The sequence below is a fragment of the Scylla paramamosain genome, unplaced genomic scaffold (assembly GCF_035594125.1).
Source record: "Scylla paramamosain isolate STU-SP2022 unplaced genomic scaffold, ASM3559412v1 Contig90, whole genome shotgun sequence".
Classification (NCBI taxonomy): Eukaryota; Metazoa; Arthropoda; class Malacostraca; order Decapoda; family Portunidae; genus Scylla; species Scylla paramamosain.
Window position 1 is genome coordinate 110,001 of NW_026973755.1, and position 20,441 is coordinate 130,441.

Sequence of the window (20,441 nt, forward strand, 5' to 3'; positions counted from 1 at the left end):
CGATCCCAGAGGCCTGTCGTGTGATCTTGAACGTCGACGTGGCCACCGAGGTGCAGGAGAGGAAGAGTACGGGCGGACGCGTCGTGGCGAAGTTTCGCTTTCTTCCTCAGTCGCTCTGCCTTGGCGTCGCACTCATCAGCAGCGCGCTGCCACTGCTGAGCGTATGAGCGATGATGAGCCGGGACACAGGACCTCATAGGATGACCGAAGAGGACTTGTGCTGGTGATCGCCCTTCCGCCCCTCGGAGTGTTGCGCAGTTCCAGCAACCCGCGAGCGAACGCATCCTCGTCCAGGTGTCCCTGCTGTGTGGTCGTGAGGATCAGCTTCTTCACGGACTTGACCGCTGCCTCGGCGTGACCATTGGAGCGTGGATAATGAGGTGAAGATACACGATGCTCCACCCCCCATCGAGCCAGGAAGCGCCGTACCGATGAAGAAGTGAACTGCGGTCCACCGTCAGTCCTCAGGAGAACAGGCACGCCCGTGTCGGCGAACACACCCCGAAGGACACGAACGAGCTGATCAGCCGATGCTGGACGTGAGCATGCAGACACGTGAGGCCACCCAGACAAGCGATCTACATACACGAGGTATGTACGGCCTGCTGCGTGGAAGTAGTCTGCAGAAACTGACTCAAACACCCTGCTGGGTGTGTCCGTGTCCTGCCAGAGAGGTTCGTTGGCTTGGCTTGGTAGGAGTGGACGGCATAGTGAGCATCCAGAAACGACGTTCTCAACGTCTCTGTCCATACCAGGCCAGTACACCGTTTGTCGGGCCTGTCGCTTGGTGCGCTCCATCCCCTGATGACTGTCATGGAGTCGCTCTAGTGTTTCTCGGCGGAGGCTGTGAGGAATAAGAAGCCTCGGCCCGTAAACCACCAGGTCGTCGCCTACGGCCAGCAGACTGCGCACCGGCCAGTACGTACGCAAGCGGTGATCGAGGTCGTGGCAATGATCAGGGAAGCCCTCGATGATGACGTTCTTGAGCAAGCAGTACTCCCCGTCTCTTGCTGCTGCGGCACGTACCATTTCCACAGTCTGATCCTGAGTGGTGCTAAGCGGACGCCGTCCTCATTGGTGGCAGATAACGCTGAGATGACCGCTGAGTGGAGAGGGTCGAGGTCACCAGAAGTAGCAGCATCCTCTTCCTCCACTGGGTCCTGTACTGGAGCACGTGAGAGGGCGTCGGGCACACAGTGTGTCGATCCCTTTTGCCAGCTTGCTGTGAAAGAATACTGAGCAAGCTTCTCCCCTCATGCGCTGCAGCCGCTGGTTCTCTATTTCTCCCAACAACTTGCTGTTGAGGAGAGGTATCAGCGGGCGGTGGTCGAGCACTAGATCGAAGTGAGGGAGTCCTTTCAGGTAGGTGCCACATTTCCTGACTGCCCAGACGATTGCAGCCATTTCCAACTCTATTACTGCATAGCGGCTCTCTGTGTCTGTAACAAATCTTGACCCGCATTGCACCATCTTCCACTGGTCACTGTGCTTCTGCAGGAGAACGAATCCAAATCCGTGCATCCTTGAGGCGTCAGTCTGTAGCATCGTTGGTAATGATGGGTCGAAGTATGCCAAGACAGGTGGGCTGACGAGACACTGTTTCACCTTCTCAAACGCCTCTTCATGGTTAGGAGACCAGCACCAACTGTTCTTCGGGCGTAAGAGATCTCTGAGGGGTTGTGCAGCTGCAGCCACAGCAGGAGAAAAGCTTCCAAGCTGGTTTGTAAGACCCATGAATGATCGTAAGTCGGTGATGTGCTGTGGTCGTGGGAAGTCAGAGATTGCCTTAACTTTCTTTGAGTCTGTCGTGTAGCCTTGTCCAGAAACAGAGTAACCACAGTAATCTACCACTCTTTCCGCGAATGTAAACTTCTGTGGGTTGAGAGTGATGCCGTGCTGGTCACACCGCCGCACAATCTGAATGACATGGGCTAAGTGCGCACTGTAGGTGGAGTCATAGGCCAGGATGTCGTCCACGATCTTGATGGTGTTAGGTATGTCGCCGAGAGCTTGGTCTCCTCGACGGTTATACTCGTCTCCAGACGAGACGAGACCCATAACCGCTCGCCGAAACTTGTACCGACCCCAAGGTGTTATGAAGCAGGTTAAATCCTGGTCTTCTTCTCTAATGGGGACTTGAAAATACCCCATCTTGGCATCAAGAGTGGTGAACCAAACTGCTCCGGTCCCGATCGAGGCGATGGCGTCATGAGGTGAGCGCACTGGATACACGGGCCTCTTCACGTAACGGTTGAGTCGTGTCAGGTCAACACACAGCCTTACACCAGATGTCTTTTTTGGGACAGGCACGATGGGGTGGCACCATGCCGTAGGGTAGTCCACACTCTCGATGATTCCCTTGTTAAGCAGCTCTTCCAACTGGCTCTTAATTTCTTCACGCCAATTGTAAGGGATTGTACGAGATGCTGTTACGGCGAAGGGTCGAGCGTCGTCTGTCAACTCGATGGCCATGGATCCACCAGCCATTGCACGTAAACCTTCCTTTGCTTCGAAGACGCTGGGAAAGGCCTTGATCACAGCAGCAGCGTGCCCCGCACGCTGCTGTGGCGTTGGGTCGTAGGAATGAGGCCAGCTGATCACTTCTGTGGGCGTAGATAGAGGTGGCTGCGAGGCGGTCGGGTACTTGATGGAGCTGTTGCCGGTGTGCTGTTCTTCCCTGCGTAGCGGTCGGATTTGAGCCGGAAAATCTTCGGGGAGGATTCCGAGAGCGATGGAATCGTACCAGCTAAGCAGCGCCCCCTTCACCTCCTTCACCACGCTCACAACAGTCTCAGCTTCCCTGTCGCCCAGTTGCAAGTGCGACGAGAAAGTTCCTACACAGGTGAGGGGGTGATTACCGGCAGCATAAAGTCCATCACCATCAGCGGGCGCCAAGCTGGAGGGCGGGATTCCAAGGAGTGTTGCCGTGTCGAGGCCAATAACGGTCGTTTCGGCCCCAGAGTCAGGAGTCCACGTAATCTTGTCTCTTCCAGCGGGATGTGTGGCGGTAATGAGCACCTGGGGCGCAGGTCGTGCCGTCACCGTCTTTGTGTATACGCCTGATAAGAGCTGGTATACACTGGCACTGGCTCCCCGCCTCGGGCCTGCACCGCGATGAGGAGAGACAGTTGAGGAACTCCTCGAAGCTCCTCGTCGTTTCCTCACTGTCTGCTGACATACACTCGCAAAATGCCCTCTTTTCCCGCAGTTACGACACACTTTATCTATTGCCTGGCATCCCCTTTTGTCACTGCGACAATCTTTGCCACAACGATAACAGCCCGTGGGGCTTGAGCCCCCGAAACTGCCCTTCCTGTAGTTCGAGACAGCGTTCACACCATGGCTCGAAGAGTGAGAGCCGCCCCTTAGTACTGCACTACACTGGTTAGCGCTCTCTGATGCTCTGCAAATATCTATGGCGTTTTCAAGGGTGAGTTTCTTGTTTTCCAGCATGCGTTTCAGAGCCACTTCGTCTCGTGTCCCAACGACAATTCTGTCACGCAGCTGATGGTTTATGCACTGGTCGCAAAAGTCACAGAAATTGGCGATTTCCTTTACAGCACATAAAAAGTCGTCAAAACCTTCTTGCGTTTCTTGCACGCGGGAGTAGAAGTCTCTTCTATCCATGATGATGTTGCGCTGGCTTCGCAGGTACTCACACATTGCATCGAGGATGGTTCTTAACTCCGCGTCTCTCGGTAAGCTTATCCCGTAGCGAAGTGTACGGGTCCACTCGTCGTCTAGGACAGCAGCGAGTGCCGCCCTCTGCTCAGCCAGGGAGAGACAGTCTATCCTGGCGAGGGTTACGTATCCTTCAAACTTATGGCGCCACGTGTCGAACTCACGTAAAGATGCTGACGCCGTTAAGTGAGGAATGATGGTGGCGGACGTCGGGAACCTCGCGCCCTGGGTAGACGTGCTGCGGGCTGTGGTTTCGCCTTCATTGCTCGCCGTGGTGCGACTGGGAGCTTGTGTCCCCACTCTCTCCAGCAGCTGGGTTAAACGCTCCTCGCGAGCCTGACTCTGCTCCGACTGTCGCGCTAGCAGGGCAGCCAGCGCCTCCAACTGCTTCTCCATTCTGCGCCGTACCCACTGCAGCCTTGTCCTGATCCTACTCACTGCGCCATGTTCGACTCTTGACCAGCAGGGGCACAGGAAACGCAGGTAACAGTGCAGGTGTTTATTCACAGAAGGTGTGAATAGAAGGCTGGAGGTAGGTGATCTCTCGGCGCCAGGCCGCGCACTTCAACTTAACACTTATGACTGAAGCCTAGCTCGTTCACTCATACACGTATTCATGCCTCACACAAGTCTCGCTCATTCACTCGTTCACACAACTAGCTAACAACCACACAGAGAGAGAGAGAGAGAGAGAGAGAGGAAGAGGTGGTAGCGAGACGAAGCTTCGGGTTGTGGCGTGGCCGAGGTTTGGATATTTCTGTCTGGGGGCGTCGAGGGCACGGCAGCATTAGTCGGGCGTTAGTTCCCCCGGCAGGAAGGACACGAGTGTTATGTAGGGCTCTTATAAACCTCCAAGAATTGTGGATCGCGCCATAAACACTTTGGGCGCGGTAGGAGGCGGCCCACCAAACTGCCGCCAGCTTCCGACGTCGCCCTTCTCCTCCAGTATCTCCTCCTCCTCCTCCTCCTCCTCCTCCTCCTCCTCCCTATTCTAGAGTCCCACCTCCTCCATCTCCAGCGTGTTCTTCGCGGCTCTCACTCTTAAGTTCCGTCTTTCCCGATTCCCACCTATATATATTTTTTTTCCTTCTTCGCTCTTGCTTTCCATCTCAACGGTCTTTTCTACGCCTCCTCCTCTTCCTTCTCTCCTTCTTCCTTCTCCTCCTCTTCTTCTTCTTCTTCATCCTCTTCTTCTTCCTCCTCCTCCTCCTCCTAGTCCTCCTCCAATCCTTTCACGGTGTCTCCTCAGCCCAAGTCCTCTCCCCTCTTTTCTTTCCTCCCTCTTTACGACTTTCTTTCATCCTGGAGTCCCTTGTTCCACACTCCTTTGCTCCTATGTCATGCCTGTCCCTCCTCTCCTATTTCTGCTCCCTCAAAATATCTACTGGCTGGCTCCCTTTCCTCCTCAAAATACCACTTCATCTTCCCTCCTCCCGTCCTGCTTCTCTCTCTCCCTCTCCCTCCTCGCGTCATCTCTCAGTTCCCCCACATTTGCTTCGTAACTTTTCGTGTCTAAGGGCGGGACTTGGCCCACTCTCCCCACACACGTAAGGCGTCTCTGAGAAGCTGCTCCTCCACACCTCACCTCACCGCAGTGCCCCCTCCTTGCCCTCCCTTGACGCCCTATGCAGCCGCCACCTCGCCTCAAAAACATGCACGATCATCGTTTTGAAATATCTCCTCATACTCTGCGAAAGTCAGTCAGTATAAAAAATGAAGGTGAATGTTTATATAACAGTGATTAAAATGTTTTTAAGGAAGTTTTTTTTTCATTTTGTACGTTCGAAAGGAAAATGTATCTCAGATTTTACTCAAATGTTTGCAAAAAAAAAAATAAATAAATAAATAAATAAATAAAAAAAGAATGCAGAAAGAAAGTTACAAGATTGATTAAAGGTTTCTCAAGTAGAACCTTTTTTCATTCGAAGTACTTTTCAAAACCGTGGAATTGCTTTCATTCTATATTATAAAAGGAATGAGTGGAAGTGAAGAGGAAAAGTGTTTATTGTATCATTGCCATCATCATTTCCGTAATTGTGCTCATTACCACCACCTCACCACCGCTACGCTGCTCCTGTCACTTGTTTTCCGTCACAATAAATTAAAAGTGCATGATCATAAACTCTCTCTCTCTCTCTCTCTCTCTCTCTCTCTCTCTCTCTCTCTCTCTCTCTCTCTCTCTCTCTCTCTCTGCCTCAGGAGTTTCCATCCCTGTGTCCAAGACCATTTACGTACTATTCATTCGATCAGTCATCAATTACTTTTCTCTTTTTCTCATTCAGGTCTCCAAGATGACATTGGAGCCTCTCGGAAAATTTCAAAATAGAGTGATGAGATTTATCCTGGGGTGTCCACTCTCCACCATGCATGGTTCTTAAGAGGATATACGCGAATGTCACTTCAGCGTAAAGTGCCTCTACTCTCACCATTATGTTCCTCATTACTTTAATGTTATCAGAACTTCACTCAATCCAGACGCGTCCAGACCTCTACTTCGACCTGGCGGCCGCATCCTCACCAAGATGGTATGTGATACCATTCGCAGACTGGCTGTTGATGTTCCTGAGGCAGAAATTGATCCTGGATTACCACCATGGCGTGTTCCTCAACCGGACGTCTCCTTTACTCAGACCTTCAAAGCAGACCTTCCTCTCCTGCAGAAACACCTGGCTTTAGAGACCATTGCCAGAGCGTCTGCCTCTGTTCCGGCGGCGCATCACGTCTACTCGTACGTTGACGGCTAGCTGTAGGAGGATGGGAGTGCCGTGTGCTCCATATTCTCCGTGACAATGGTGCCGCCCGGAGGAGAGCAGTGAGCCGGCGACTCACAGTCGGCTCTTTACGCCCTCGCTTCTCTAAGACCAACGCACCAGGAAGATGTACAGAAAACATTACGTCAGCTGGCCACAGCTCAAGGCAACAGGTTAGTCATATCATTCTTGTGGTACCTTCTCATGTCAGACTTCCAAATAATGTCACTTGATAGTCTCGCCAAAGCTGTCTGTGCTCTCAATTTACTTGACATGCGTGATACTCCCTCCCTAAGTTGTTATAAGAAAGATTATATTCGGACGTTCACTCCACGGTGGTACACATCGCAGAAACGTTGAGAGGGCAAAGCAGTGTTTCCATCCAACACCATGACAAATTTCTCGCTGCTCCTCATATGTATCGTCGTCACGGACTCACGGTGCGAGACACAATGTTGTGAGTGCCAGGCTGAGGATGGGCTACTGCCCGGTGTGGCAGGTCTCCCATGCAGAGGACGTGCCTCACTACTCCACCTACAGGCTGTGTAACCTTCCCGATGCCAACACTTTGCAACACTATTGCCTTGAACGCATCGCTGTAAGGGACTTGTTACCTGAAGGGCAGGAATTAATCAATATTTGTAAAAGCTTATTTAACGATGATTATTTAGACACAATTCTTGTCAGTCATCCACATTTAGATGGATATTAACTGTATGATCTTAAGCTTATCTGTGTGTGTGTGTGTGTGTGTGTGTGTGTGTGTGTGTGTGTGTGTGTGTGTGTGTGTGTGTGTGTGTGTGTGTGTGTGTGTGTGTGTGTGTGTGTGTGTGTGCGCGCGCGCGAGATATATATATATATATATATATATATATATATATATATATATATATATATATATATATATATATATATATATATATATTATATATATATACGAGTATATATATATATATATATATATATATATATATATATATATATATATATATATATATATATATATATATATATATATATATATATAAGTGTGCACATTCTACCTAAACAATGTACCCTGCGTAATACGTAAACTGATTGACACAAAAAAGTTCCCTCTCTCTCTCTCTCTCTCTCTCTCTCTCTCTCTCTCTCTCTCTCTCTCTCTCAGGGCAAGATGGCGGTGTTGGCTCAGTTATATTTTTATTAGATATCGCCCGGAGGCTCTTTTGATCTTTCCAGTGATCTTCTGTATTGAATCGCCGTCCGCCCCGCCCCTCCTGGCCCAGCCTCCCTCCTTCACCTCGCCTCACTTTTTCCTCCTTTTAAAACCTTTCATATATTTCTTTTTTATTATCGACTCCCTTGTTCCTGACAGTTCCCCAGCTTTGCCTGTCACTCTTCTTCGTTTCCTTCTTCCTCTGCTTCTTCCTTAAAATCTCAAAGAGTAGTCCGTGTTTGTTTCTCTGTTAAATATTTTGGCTTTTTGTTTTTCCTCTAGGTTTCGGTCTCTCTCTCTCTCTCTCTCTCTCTCTCTCTCTCTCTCTCTCTCTCTCTCTCTCTCTCTCTCTCTCTCTTCTTACTTTTTTTCATCTATCTTGTTTTCTTCCTTTTTTCTTTCGTCTCCATGCTTTCAGTTAACCTTCTTCCACCTCTCTTGTTTTGTCTTTTCTACCTTTCAGTCATAATCTCTCTCTCTCTCTCTCTCTCTCTCTCTCTCTCTCTCTCTCTCTCTCTCTCTCTCTCTCTCTCTCTCTCTATCGTGTCTACATTCCCTTTTTATTTCGATTCCTTTCTCTTCCATCTCTACTCATATTCCTCTTCTCTTTCTTTTATCTCTATTATTGTCCTTCTCTTCTAACTGCTTCTTCCTTTCTTCTCTTCCCTGTAGTAAGATGTAAGATAAAGTAGGGAAATATTCACATAACAACAACAACGACAACAAAAGAAAAAAGAAAATTGATGGAAAAATAAACAAAACAGAACGAAAACAAGCCAAATAAATGTACACGAGCAAAACTGAACAAAATAGAAACATAAACCAGAAAAAAAAAAGAGAGAAAAACAGATGAGAAAGATGTAAAATAGAAGAACATTAGAACGAGGAAAACGGAGGAGGAGGCGCTAGAGAAAGAAAACGAGAGTGTGGGGATCCTACTGCTGCTGCTCCTGCCTACTAGCTCAGTAGCACGAGAAGGAACAAGGCGGAGCATCAAACCGTGAATGAGTCTACGGCATGAACGCGCTGTTGCCCTACGCCTAACCTAACATAGCCTAACCCAAGCCTTCCCCCTAACCTAACCTAACCCCTCCACTGCCTGATAATGTTTCCCCACCATCGCTTGCAGGTGTTTTAATTAGCTTATTTTCCTTTTTCCTTTTTTTTTTTTTTCTACTACAGTCTTTAGTTCGTTAGCCTAGAAAGAATTACGTTAGTTTTATATTTTCTCTTACAATGTTCTGAATGTAAAAAAAAAAAAAAAGACTATCAGGAAAAAGACTTATTCTAATCCTCACTTAAGCTAATCCAACTTACCTTAAGCCTTACCTCACCTAACATACACGTTCAATAAGCCCGCTATCGTAACACCCACACCTCTTTCCCTCTTCTTCCTCCCCCTCTTCCTTCCTTCATTAAAAGGGAGAGACAACACTTCCTTAATTCTTTGCCATCAGTATTTAGGTTCTTTATATACACTTAAAAAAAACTCATCCTCTTTCTTCTCAACCTCCCCTTCTTTTGTTTTTTCTCCAACTAGGCTACTTTTAACTAAATTAATCTTCATCTCTTTGCTATCAGTACTTTAGTCTTACCTTTTTTTATTTGCTTCTTTTCCAACTCCTCCCTTCTCTTGTTCCTCCTCCAACGAGCGCCCCACTCACCAGAATAATGAAAATAAAGGAAAACACAACTTTCTCATCTTATATCTAGTACTTTAGTCCTTTATATCTACACTTTAAAAGAAACTCCTTCCCCTGCTCCTCCTCCTCTTCCTCCTCCTCCTCCTCTTGCCCATCTTCTCTTCCAACCGCTGACTCACTCACTCACTTAAAAGGAAAGAAGGACTGTACAGCTTCTTCCTTTCCTTATAATCCGTGTTTCTTTTCCTGTTCTTTCAATAAATAGATTAAAAAATATTTTCTTTTCACATCCTTTATTTGTAGCCATATTCCTAACTCACTCATGAAAAAAGAAAGCTTCACTGTCTGACCTTGCAAACATTACTCCCATCTTGTCTCTTCAAAATGTAAAAGAAAATGAACTTCTCTTCTTTATCCTCTTTTCTATCTACATTCACTTCCCACATGACTAAAAAATAAATAAATGAGTAAATAAAATAATAATAAAGGTAAAAATAAAAAAAAAATGACACCTTCTCATCTCGCAAACATTACTTTCTTTTTATCTCTTCAAAATCTCATCTTCTTCCTCACCTACACCCACTTGCCACCTCACCCAAATAAAAAGGAAAACAGCATCTTTCAGTAAGTGTTTTTCATTCCATCGCTCCCGCAATTAAATGATAAGATCTCTTCATCTCCTCCTCGAATGAAAAGAGCAAAACATAACTTCCTCATTTCATTCCCACCAGTACTTTGCTCCCCTCCTCTTAAGCACACAAAGGAACAAGAACACTTAGCTCCCTACACTTTACATTAACACACTCCGCCATTGTTTTACCCTTCCGGTGCTGCACGATTTTCCCCATAACCACCTATATAGAATTTTTCGAACACCTCTTTTTGTACTACAGTCTTTTATAAAATTCCGCAGCCAAGATTCACTCTTATACTTCTACTACTGCTACTACTACTACTACTACTACTACTACTACTACTACTACTACTACAGCTACTACTACTACTACTACTACTACTACTACTACTACTACTACTACTACTACTACTACTATTACTACTACTACTGCTGCTGCTACTACTACTACTTCTACTACTACTACTACTTCTACTACTACTACTACTACTACCACTGCTATAATGATAATGATGATAATGATGATGATGATGATGATGATAACATAATAATTATAATAATAATAATAATAATAATAATGATAATAATAATAATAATAATAATAATAATAATAATAATAATAATAATAATAATAATAATAACAGGTTTATTTGGCAAGAGCAGCACACAACACGAAACTTTCTTTGTGTTTCTACATACTTTTGAGAGAGAGAGAGAGAGAGAGAGAGAGAGAGAGAGAGAGAGAGAGAGAGAGAGAGAGAGAGAGAGAGAGAGAGAGAGAGAAATAGGTCTACCTACTCTCACGCTTCGCGCCTCTCTCGGTTACTATCTACTCCTCCTCCTCCTCCTTCTCCTCTTCCTCCTCCTCCTCTTCCTCCTTCTGTAGTTTAAGGAACCGTGAGGCTCTAAAACATTATATGGTCGGATACTCAGTAGTGGTAGTAGTAGTAGCAGTAGTAGTAGTAGTAGTAGTAGTAGTAGTAGTAGTAGTAGTAGTAGTACTAGTAGTAGGTTAAGAGAAGAAGAGAGATGGAGGAGGAGGAGGAGGAATAACAAAAACACATAACAGGACAGGAAAAAAAAAAGAGAGCAAGAAAAGAAAGGAAACAAATAGAGGAAAAGGAAATGTCAAAGTTACCATTAAGAAGGAGAATTTCAAAGATAAGATAGCTACTCGCAAGACATAAAAGACTGACGGACTGACTCACTGACCGACCGATTGACTGACTGACTGGCTGACTGACTAACTTACAATCTTAACGTGCGTCAACAAAAGGGTCATATGGCGCCGATGACACGTAAGAGTGCTAAATATTATTCCTTATCATCATTTGGTACATTACAGAGAGAGAGAGAGAGAGAGAGAGAGAGAGAGAGAGAGAGAGAGAGAGAGAGAGAGAGAGAGAGAGAGAGATAATACTTAAATCTTTGCTATTCACTCCAGCTTGAGAGAATTATCCTAACCACAATACATCTCAGGCAAACTATCTCTGCCAGTCTTTCTTATCGCACGGCAATCCAGCATTAGCCGAGCTGTTGCTGTTTATTAGTGAGTGTATCGCCAGACCAGGTAATCTCCGCACTCACTGGGGGATCACGAGACACCAGAAACAGGCTTACCACCACCTCCTCCTCCTCCTCCTCCTCCTCCTCCTCCTCCACACCACACCTACACCTCATTCTGCTTCTACGCTTCCTCTACCACCTCCTCCTCTTCCTCCTTCGTCTCTTCCTTTTCCATCATCTTCTATGTTTCCATTAGTTCCTCATCCTGGTTTTCCACATCCTCCTCCTCCTCCTCCTCCTCCTCCTACACTTTCACTATCTTCTCTTGTTTCTCCTACTCTTCCACTTCCACCTTCTTCTGCTCTTCCATTACTTTCACCTCCTTCTCCTCTTGTTTTTTTCCATCACATCCTTCTCCTTCTCCTCTTCCTGCTCTTCCATCACCTCCTTCTTCTCCTTCTACGCTTTCTGCCACCTATTCCTTCTCCTGCTCTTCCACCACCTCTTGTTCCTGCTCTTCCATCACCTCCTCCTCCTCCTCCTCCTCCTCCTCCTCAGCTTTCTGCTCATCCTGCTCTTCCATCTTCTAGTTCTCGTTCTGAATTCTTTCTCTCGTGCTACTGTTTTTTTCCCTATTTTTTTTTTTTCTTTCCTCCTTCATCTTTCCATCTCCCATCAAACGACTCGTCTTTCCTCTCCTGTAATTCCTTTTCTCCTTCAGTAGTCCTTTCTCGTCTCCCACCCCCTTTCCTCCTTCTCTTCCTCCTTTTTTTTTATCTCCTACTCTCCTCCATTTCATCTCCCACCTTCCTCCTCCTCCTTCTTTTCCCCTATTTAACTCCTATCCTCCTCTTTTTTCATCTCCACCTTTCTTTTCCTCTTCTTTTTAGTTTCTCCTTCATTTCCTCATACGTTTCTCTCCTTTCTCTCCTATTCCATCCTTTAATGTTTTGCACCACCATTAACAACACGAAACAACTTTTTTTTTTTTACTTTTCTTTTTCGCTACTGCACAACTACGACTTTCTGGGGTGTTATTTCATTATTTTGAATCTGTGTGTGTGTGTGTGTGTGTGTGTGTGTGTGTGTGTGTGTGTGTGTATGACAGTATCCCAAGCGTCTCGAATCACTACTTGAAGCGGTTCATTCCAGCTCTCTCTCTCTCTCTCTCTCTCTCTCTCTCTCTCTCTCTCTATAACGTCACAAAGCCAGCCCAAAATAGCCTGGCCACGGTTCTCATCAGTGGCCGCTATCACAATCCCGCCATCAGGCTCTTTCTCCAATTACTGCCATTTTATGATGCCTTCCATTGTGTCAACTTTCCCGCTCTCCCCCGAAGCTCATTGTGTCAACTTCCCCATTCAGCGCCGCGCGGGGGAGGAGGCGAGGCAATAAGGGGCTTGGTGGGTGGCTTACGCGCCTGCCATTCTATGATAATTGCTTGCCAAGGGTGATTGTGTGTGTGAGGACTCCCCGGCATCAGCGAGTCATCTCTGAAGGGTGTCCGTGTGGAAGAATATAAGGGGAGAGGGGGTACTTTCTAAACTGTATGTGAAAGTATTGGGGGAGAAAAAGGGAGCGAAAGTTTTTTTTTTTGTGTGTGTGTGTGTGTTTATGATTTTTCGTTTTGTTGCTATTGTTGTTACAGTTATACTACTACTACTACTACTACTACTACTACTACTACTACTACCACCATCTCTACCACCACCACCACCACCACCATTACCACCACTACTACTACAACGTTATACTTTTGCTTTTGTTGAATAGAAATTGATTTTGCCTTATCAAATTACTTACTGAATTTGAATGCTTTAAAATTATGAAAAGGTGGCAGACTGACATCAGAGGTCATATGGCGCTGTGGCGATACACTAGATAGTCATGTAAATGTAAAGATATTGTGATGTATAGCTAAGATAAAGGCCTGTAACATATAAAAAAATGCGTTATAATCAAATGAAAAAATATTATATCTGTATTTTCTCTGATCGTTACTAATAATAGATTCTAACTGGCATTCTTTTTCATTTTCTTAACACATCTGTGGACGTGGCCGTGAGGTGATGCTACACGTCAGCATCACCTCCCAGTAGGCGCTATAAAGCTGGGAGCCGTTTTGTGAGTGTAGATATTTTATCTCGGCCTAAATGGGAACATTATCTGACGAAGCAGGATGAAGGAAGATCAGTTGCATATAGGAAGTAATCCCTGCAAGTTGTTACGCTACTAATGCATTATTATTATCATCATCATTATTATTAACGTCATCATCATCATCATCATCATTAACAACAACAACAACAACAACAACAACAACAACAACAACAATAACAACAACAACAACAACAACAACAATAACAACAACAACAACAATGACAGTAGTAAAAAGAGAAAAAAAGAAGAAAGAGGAGAAGGAAGAGAAGAAAGAGGAGGAGGAGAAGGAGGAGGAGGAGGAGGAGAAGGAGGAGGACGAGGAGAACATGAAGCAAGGTAGACGATCACTTCGAGATAACCATTTGCTTTCTCCTTTTCCTCCTACCCCTCCCGCTCCCCCTCCCCTTCCTCCTCTTACACTGTACATTCATCCCTCACCCACCATGACGCCACACTCCATCTAAACAAAGACTACACGAAAGACAAGAAAACTCAACGAAGCGGTATGACGGTTGGTGGCAAGCTGTCTTCATAGAGAACGGGGCGGCCACTAAGCAAACGCATACTAATGTAATTATAAATGCTAAAAAAAATAAATTACTGTAACAAAATATTCAGCAACACTACATATTTTTTTCTGCTAATGTGGAACTTATTCAGCTGGTTATCGATCTCAATAATAGTTTTAGTGTAGTTTCGGGCAATACGACACATATTTATAATGAATTTGATTTTTATACCTCATTAGCAGGAATAGTCTCGAAACTTAACTTTTTAGCCCAGTATTCTCTGTGATCTACTTGAGTTACAGTGGAAGCAATGAAGCGCGGCATGACAGGTCAATAATGAGGCAAGTTAGGGTTGTGATACAAGTGGTCGGGCAAGACGGCTGATTGCCTAATTGGTAGTTAACGCCATGAAGCGCACATCACACTCCACATATATATACGAATAATACTAACAGAAATAATGTCAGAAACAAAACCACAACATAAACATACAAACATATGATAATGTCAGACGCAATGCCATGGATAAAATTATAAACCAATACACACATGGCTTAAGCAGGACGACTAAACCAGGGTCATTGCCCACACCATATATGACAACAACGGAAACCTGATATGGTGTGCCAGAACCTGCTCTCCTGTACTTCATGTGTGATTTACACGATCTAGGCTTTCACTTTGATATAACAGTTGCTCTTTTCAATTTTGGCACGAAAAAAGGGCATATTATATCTACAATCAGTGACTTGGTAGAGTAGACATTATATAATTAGCTTGCACAGCACTAAAACACAGAAAATCAGACTCTAGCAACTATTAACATTATTTTGTAAGGCATTCTTACCTTTGAGGTGCAAGATAGTCAGGTTTCATCTTCCTTCCCTGTGTCCTGAAAACACCTCCAAAACGAGGTAGCACATCTTGCATTGCTTTTACGCGGAGGAAATAGCAGTGGATTGATGATGATCGTTGTAGTTTCCCGCGGAAGTCCAGTTGATTCTGCTTTTTCAACGGGGTTTTCTTTCTTACGTAAATGGTAAAGCAAGTGTCGAGGTCCCTGATTGGCTTTATTTTGATCCAGTATTTAACAATGAACATTTTATTTTGATATTACTATAATAATTATTGATGGTTGGGTGTATTGATAATTAAGGGAACATTTTTCAATACAAACGAACATGAGAACGTAGCAACAGGAGTGAATAGTCCCAATGAAATGAATACATGTATATAATTTATGTTGATATTATCGCCTACATATTTTCTAAGAATAAGCAAGCAATTAATCAACACAAAGTAAAAAAAAAAATAAATAAACAATATAGTGTTGTATAGCAGCTACACGAATGGATGCCAGATGTACGATGACGTCATTTATTTATGGTTTTGGTAACAAATTCCTGCTTTTGATTTGCCTTCAGAACGAACATAAAAGTTTGTCTGACTGGTGGGTCAAAAGGTTGCTTGCCCGCTGCCACTTCGCCTCAGGGTCTCCGCCAGCGCATCCACCAGGTTAACCATCAGTGTGTTGCCTTCGCACTGCCCGCCGCCTCCCATGACAGCCCAAGTGAACCACCCCTGCAGAGGAATACATGCGCACTGTTGGATTAACCCGGAATAGGACTCTTTTTATCACAATCCAGATATTTATTGGTTTACAAGTCACAGCCCAGTAAAACTTTCTCCAGAAATAAAATCAGTTATTTTTTTTTCACGAGTCAAAATATTCCTTACCTTAATTCTGCCTATCACTTTGTGTTCAGCTTCGTAAAGTAACTGAATCACCTAAGGATTTAAGCTTACATCCCTAGCCTCTATACAGCCACTAAGATAAACAGTCACAAAGATAAGCAAATGGGATACATTCTGTCCAACAAGGTTCAAGACTAACACAGACGACTTGAAATGAATCTAGGTCGTCATGCTCTCTTAACTTCTTCAGTATCCTGGCATCGACTTCACTATATTTCACAAGTCATTGGAGGACTTTATCAAGTGAAGGATGACACGTTCGTGATCAAAGCATTTTAAATAATCTACAGCTACTCATTCAAAATCATTACGTCTTATTCACTCCATTGTCTATGAAGGGATATGATGAGGTTCGGATGTTATATATAGTACTGAAAGAGTTAATATTTCCACTGAGCACACCATGACTCACTGAGCCATATTCTGAAACATGCATGTGGCGCAACTCCTTTCCATTCAAATGGCTCCAGTTGAAGTTAGACGGGTTTTTAAGGGTGTTTTTACTGTTCTAGTGACATTAACAATATTTCTACATTATTAACACGAGAAACACTCTTGATAAGCCGCCAAATCATCACTGTGGCCTTGGAGTTTAGTCGTGATGATAGAGTAAAGCTTTTCAAAACACGAGCCACAACACCCACCTGCGCCAGCCTAATCCACTCGGAGGGCACCACCACCTCCACCTCCTCGCCGCGGGAACGCAGCAGCCCCGCCCGCTCCAGCACCGTCCATACTGCCTCCCACAATCCTACGCCTTCTGCTGCAAAAAAAAAAAAAAAAAAAAAAAAAAAAAAAAAAAAAAGAATTCACTTGGCGTGGCAGTAGTGTGTGTGTGTGTATGTGTGTGTGTGTGTGTGTTCGCTGCCCGGATCAGGATTACCTGCCCGGTTACTGCATATTTTTTACTGGCATTGATTAATTAAATTCTGGGGAGAGTCCTGATCTTTTTTTCTTTTTCTTTTTTTTTTCTATTTTCAGTACGTAATTACCTGAGCAACAAATTTGAGTTACTTTCGCGTTTCAAATTAAGGTAATGATCTCATCTAATATACGAGTACGTACGAGCAGTTGCCTAATTAAAATTCCTGTTGTGTTTTGAGAGCTTATCTAGACATCTACTTATTTATCTTCTTTCTTGAAGTTCTTCATTATGAATTGTCTCGTCTTTGCTCTGCTTCTATTTTAAAGCCGAAACTATCTATACCAGCCCGAATGCTGGTGTAAAGAAGGAAACAGTACCTGCTCTGCCACGGTCACCTGCAGCAGCTACAGGTAGACATGCAACACCTGCGAGGAGGAGTTTGTTAATTACCTGTCCCCATTTCCTCCCTGAAAACTTCCAGCAGGTGATGTAAGTCTGCCTCGGTGCCAGACCCCAGCAGCAGGCGACGGACCTAGGGTGAAGGAACGAAGGCAGGAAAAGGGTGTGCATGAAGAGCAGGTATAATATATATATATATATATATATATATATATATATATATATATATATATATATATATATATATATATATATATATATATATATATATATATATATATATATATATATATATATATATATATATATATATATATATATATATATATATATATATATATATATATATATATATATATATATATATATATATATATATATATATATATATGAATTAACTAGATATAGTGCATAACTAAAGGCAAACTAACTGATAATTGACTAATTTATTGAATGACCATTAAGTAGGTACTAATGAAATAATTATTTTATAGTTATAATTAATTAATTTACTATGTATCAAAATAAGTAGCTGAGTGATTGATTAACCGACTAAGTCATTGACCAATAACTAACTAGTAACTTACAACAAATTAATCACAAACCAGTTAATAACGAACTATGTAAAAAATTAACTAACCAACCAACTAACTAACTAAACTAGCTGACCTATCAAAACTTCAATGCAGATCATCAAAGTAAAAACTTAATTCATCAAGAAATACTTGAGAACCGTAGCCCTCCCACCCCAGCAAAGGCTCCTCACTTACTTCCTGCAGCAGATCCGCCCAGAGACTCGCCGGTGACTGTCCAAGGAAGTCGTGCAGGAACTTCAGAAGCGTGGCGTGGTCAGGCACCTCGCCACACAGGTCAGGGCTCTCCATGGCCTGATGGGGAGGTGGAGGCGTCGTCATCATGAATCAAGAACACCAGTCACGTTCAGTTGGGATTAATAAGTAAATAAATAAACTAAACGACTAGCAAATGATTATGTTAAATACTCGAAGCACCACCGCTGCACCTACTACACCATTAACACACTACCACACTACTGCCACACCACCACAGCTCCACCTCCACCATCTCCACCATCACCACTACCACACTACCCATATCGAACCACCACCATATCACCACTATAATATACCTCCTACACCACCAACACCTCCCCGCGACCACACTAAATCACCATCACTACATCCCAACACTACACCACCACGCTACCCCCGTCAGCACACATTCACCACTCAGCAGGACGCCAGCACGAGGCACCTGAGCAAGGACGGCAGTGACGGTATCGTGGAGCTCCTGCATGCTGGCGGTGTCGGCGTGGAAGGTCACCACCAAGCCAGCAGGGGTGTGTCGCGCTACCACCCGCGCCACCACCTTTCCGGCGTCCTCACCCAGAAACTCGTCCACTTTCTTCACTAACAGTACATTTGTGGATGAAAATAATGATGATGATGATATTGATAATGATAATAATAATGATAATAAATAAATAGATAAATGAATAAAGATAGATTAAAAAAATACATTAATAAACACTAAGGAAAAATAGTATAATGAAGTAAAGCTGAGCACAATGATGGTAAAACTAAATAAATTAATAAGGAATACTAATGCAGTAATATTAAATAGTAAAGTAGTTGATAATGAAAAAGAAAGTGCATATAAAAAGAGAGAGAGAGAGAGAGAGAGAGAGAGAGAGAGAGAGAGAGAGAGAGAGAGAGAGAGAGAATCAGGGACGATAAAGAACCAACGAATAACAAATCAGATGAAGTTACAAAATATAATCCTTTACAAAAATCATACCAAAAGAAAAATAAACAAATAAATAATAATAATAATAATAATAATAATAATAATAATAATAATAACAATTATAACAATAATCCCCACTAGCAAGTTCAAGATACAAGATAAAGACAAACAATAAAAGTCGAGTCAATCAAGTCATGCGAACAAAAAAAACACGGAGCATCATTCAATACTGAGCTGATCCACCCCGTCACTCTCTCCTTGCCTTCCCACGTCACCCCCACACGGTCTGACTCACCCAGCAGTGTGTGACTGTCGCGACCAAGCGTGAGGGAAGCGGCGAGGGAGGACGCGAGGACCGGCCACTTCAGCCACACCTTGTAGCTCCACCAGTCACGGAAATCCAGGACCAGCTGCGTGGAGGGGAGCGCCGCCGCCTGGAGGTGAACACAAAGGAGGAGAAAAAAAGAAAAAAATGACTTATTTCTACCCACAAAGATTCCTCACCTAAAATAATTATCCAGCATGAAAATATCCACTGAGAGACAGAGAGAGAGAGAGAGAGAGAGAGAGAGAGAGAGAGAGAGAGAGAGAGAGAGAGAGAGGTGGAACTTACCTGGTCGAAAGAGAAGCTGAAAGTTTTCTGGTACCACTGCAGGAGAGAGACGCCCCACTCCGCCTTCACCACCATGTTACCCCACTCCCAGGTGTTCACCACGTACTCGTACTCCCACCCAGTCCAGTCACGATTGAACCGAAATATTTCTAGAATTCAAAGTGATAAAAAATATTTTTGCAATATTTTTCTTGTATAGTTTAAATAATTTTTTTCTCTCTCTCTCTCTCTCTCTCCTCTCTCTCTCTCTCTCTCTCTCTCTCTCTCTCTCTCTCTCTCTCTCTCTCTCTCTCTCTCTCTCTCTCTCTCTCTCTCTCTCTCTCTCTCTCTCTCTCTCTCTCTCTCTCTCTCTCTCTCTCTTGCTTTGAACTTTAGCTTCTCAGGCTCCGGTTCACTCACGGTTCAAGTTCCAGCCAACGTGAGGACAGAATGCCAGGTGTGTGCGCTGCAGGATCCGAATCCAGCGTCCTCCGTCAGATGAGACTATGCGTGCGGTGCGTGGAGGGAGATAAAGGGAGGGTGTCGTGAGGTACAGGTAAGTAAACAACTCAAGTACACTACTGTGGCACTGATGACGCGACCGACAAAAAATATTAGAACAGTACTATCCAAATAGTTATGATTTCAAAAGGTATAGCGAACAACTTTTTTAATTATAAATTCTTATTTGCAAGAAATCAAGTATATAAAAAGACCTGAATAAAAGGACTTACTAACATCATAAGAAACGTATCATTAAATTTTGCCTTAATAGTCAAATTTCGTTCTACATGAAGTGTGGACGTACTTACTGAAAGTTTTCATGTTGGAAGAAAGGCTGAAAACCCGGGAAGTTAATTTTTGTGTAGTCTCTTGAACAGCTTCACTTGACACTGACTCTTCCGGTCCATCACACTCCGCTTTCCTGGAACATTCTCGTCTACATTTACCATTACGGAATCAGGATCATTTTGCTTTAAGTCTT

The 20,441-nt window shown here is 44.1% G+C and overlaps 2 protein-coding genes across 9 annotated transcripts in view; both read right to left on the reverse strand.

The window, feature by feature from the left end:
- The window catches only part of LOC135098887 (uncharacterized), a 25,698-nt gene extending 10,661 nt beyond the window's left edge, over nucleotides 1-15,037 (reverse strand). For 2 of the 4 annotated variants that reach the window (XR_010267473.1, XR_010267474.1), the window contains exon 1: nucleotides 14,929-15,037. Coding sequence is in view for 2 of the 4 variants with exons in the window: in XM_064001301.1 (XP_063857371.1) it covers nucleotides 14,929-15,011 (83 nt within the window). In the remaining 2 variants the exon portion in view is untranslated. The remainder of the gene's footprint in view (nucleotides 1-14,928) is intronic. The other 2 variants (XM_064001301.1, XM_064001300.1) reach the window with 1 other exon arrangement.
- Nucleotides 15,038-15,138: 101 nt separating this feature from the next.
- LOC135098884 (uncharacterized) lies at nucleotides 15,139-20,387 on the reverse strand. Of its 5 annotated transcripts, none has more exons than XM_064001296.1 (9): nucleotides 20,269-20,387; nucleotides 19,877-19,960; nucleotides 19,478-19,626; nucleotides 19,160-19,298; nucleotides 18,373-18,527; nucleotides 17,871-17,987; nucleotides 17,152-17,233; nucleotides 16,481-16,599; nucleotides 15,139-15,662 (listed from the first exon to the last, which is right to left on the reverse strand). In XM_064001296.1, the coding sequence occupies exons 1-9, from the start codon at nucleotides 20,279-20,281 to the stop codon at nucleotides 15,537-15,539; spliced, it is 984 nt and encodes a 327-aa protein (XP_063857366.1). In that variant the 5' UTR covers nucleotides 20,282-20,387; the 3' UTR covers nucleotides 15,139-15,536. The 5 variants fall into 5 exon arrangements, with proteins under 5 accessions (XP_063857366.1, XP_063857365.1, XP_063857364.1 ...); XM_064001295.1 differs by having other exon boundaries at nucleotides 16,481-16,596; nucleotides 19,127-19,298; XM_064001294.1 differs by having other exon boundaries at nucleotides 19,127-19,298.
- Between the last annotated feature and the right edge of the window lie 54 nt (nucleotides 20,388-20,441).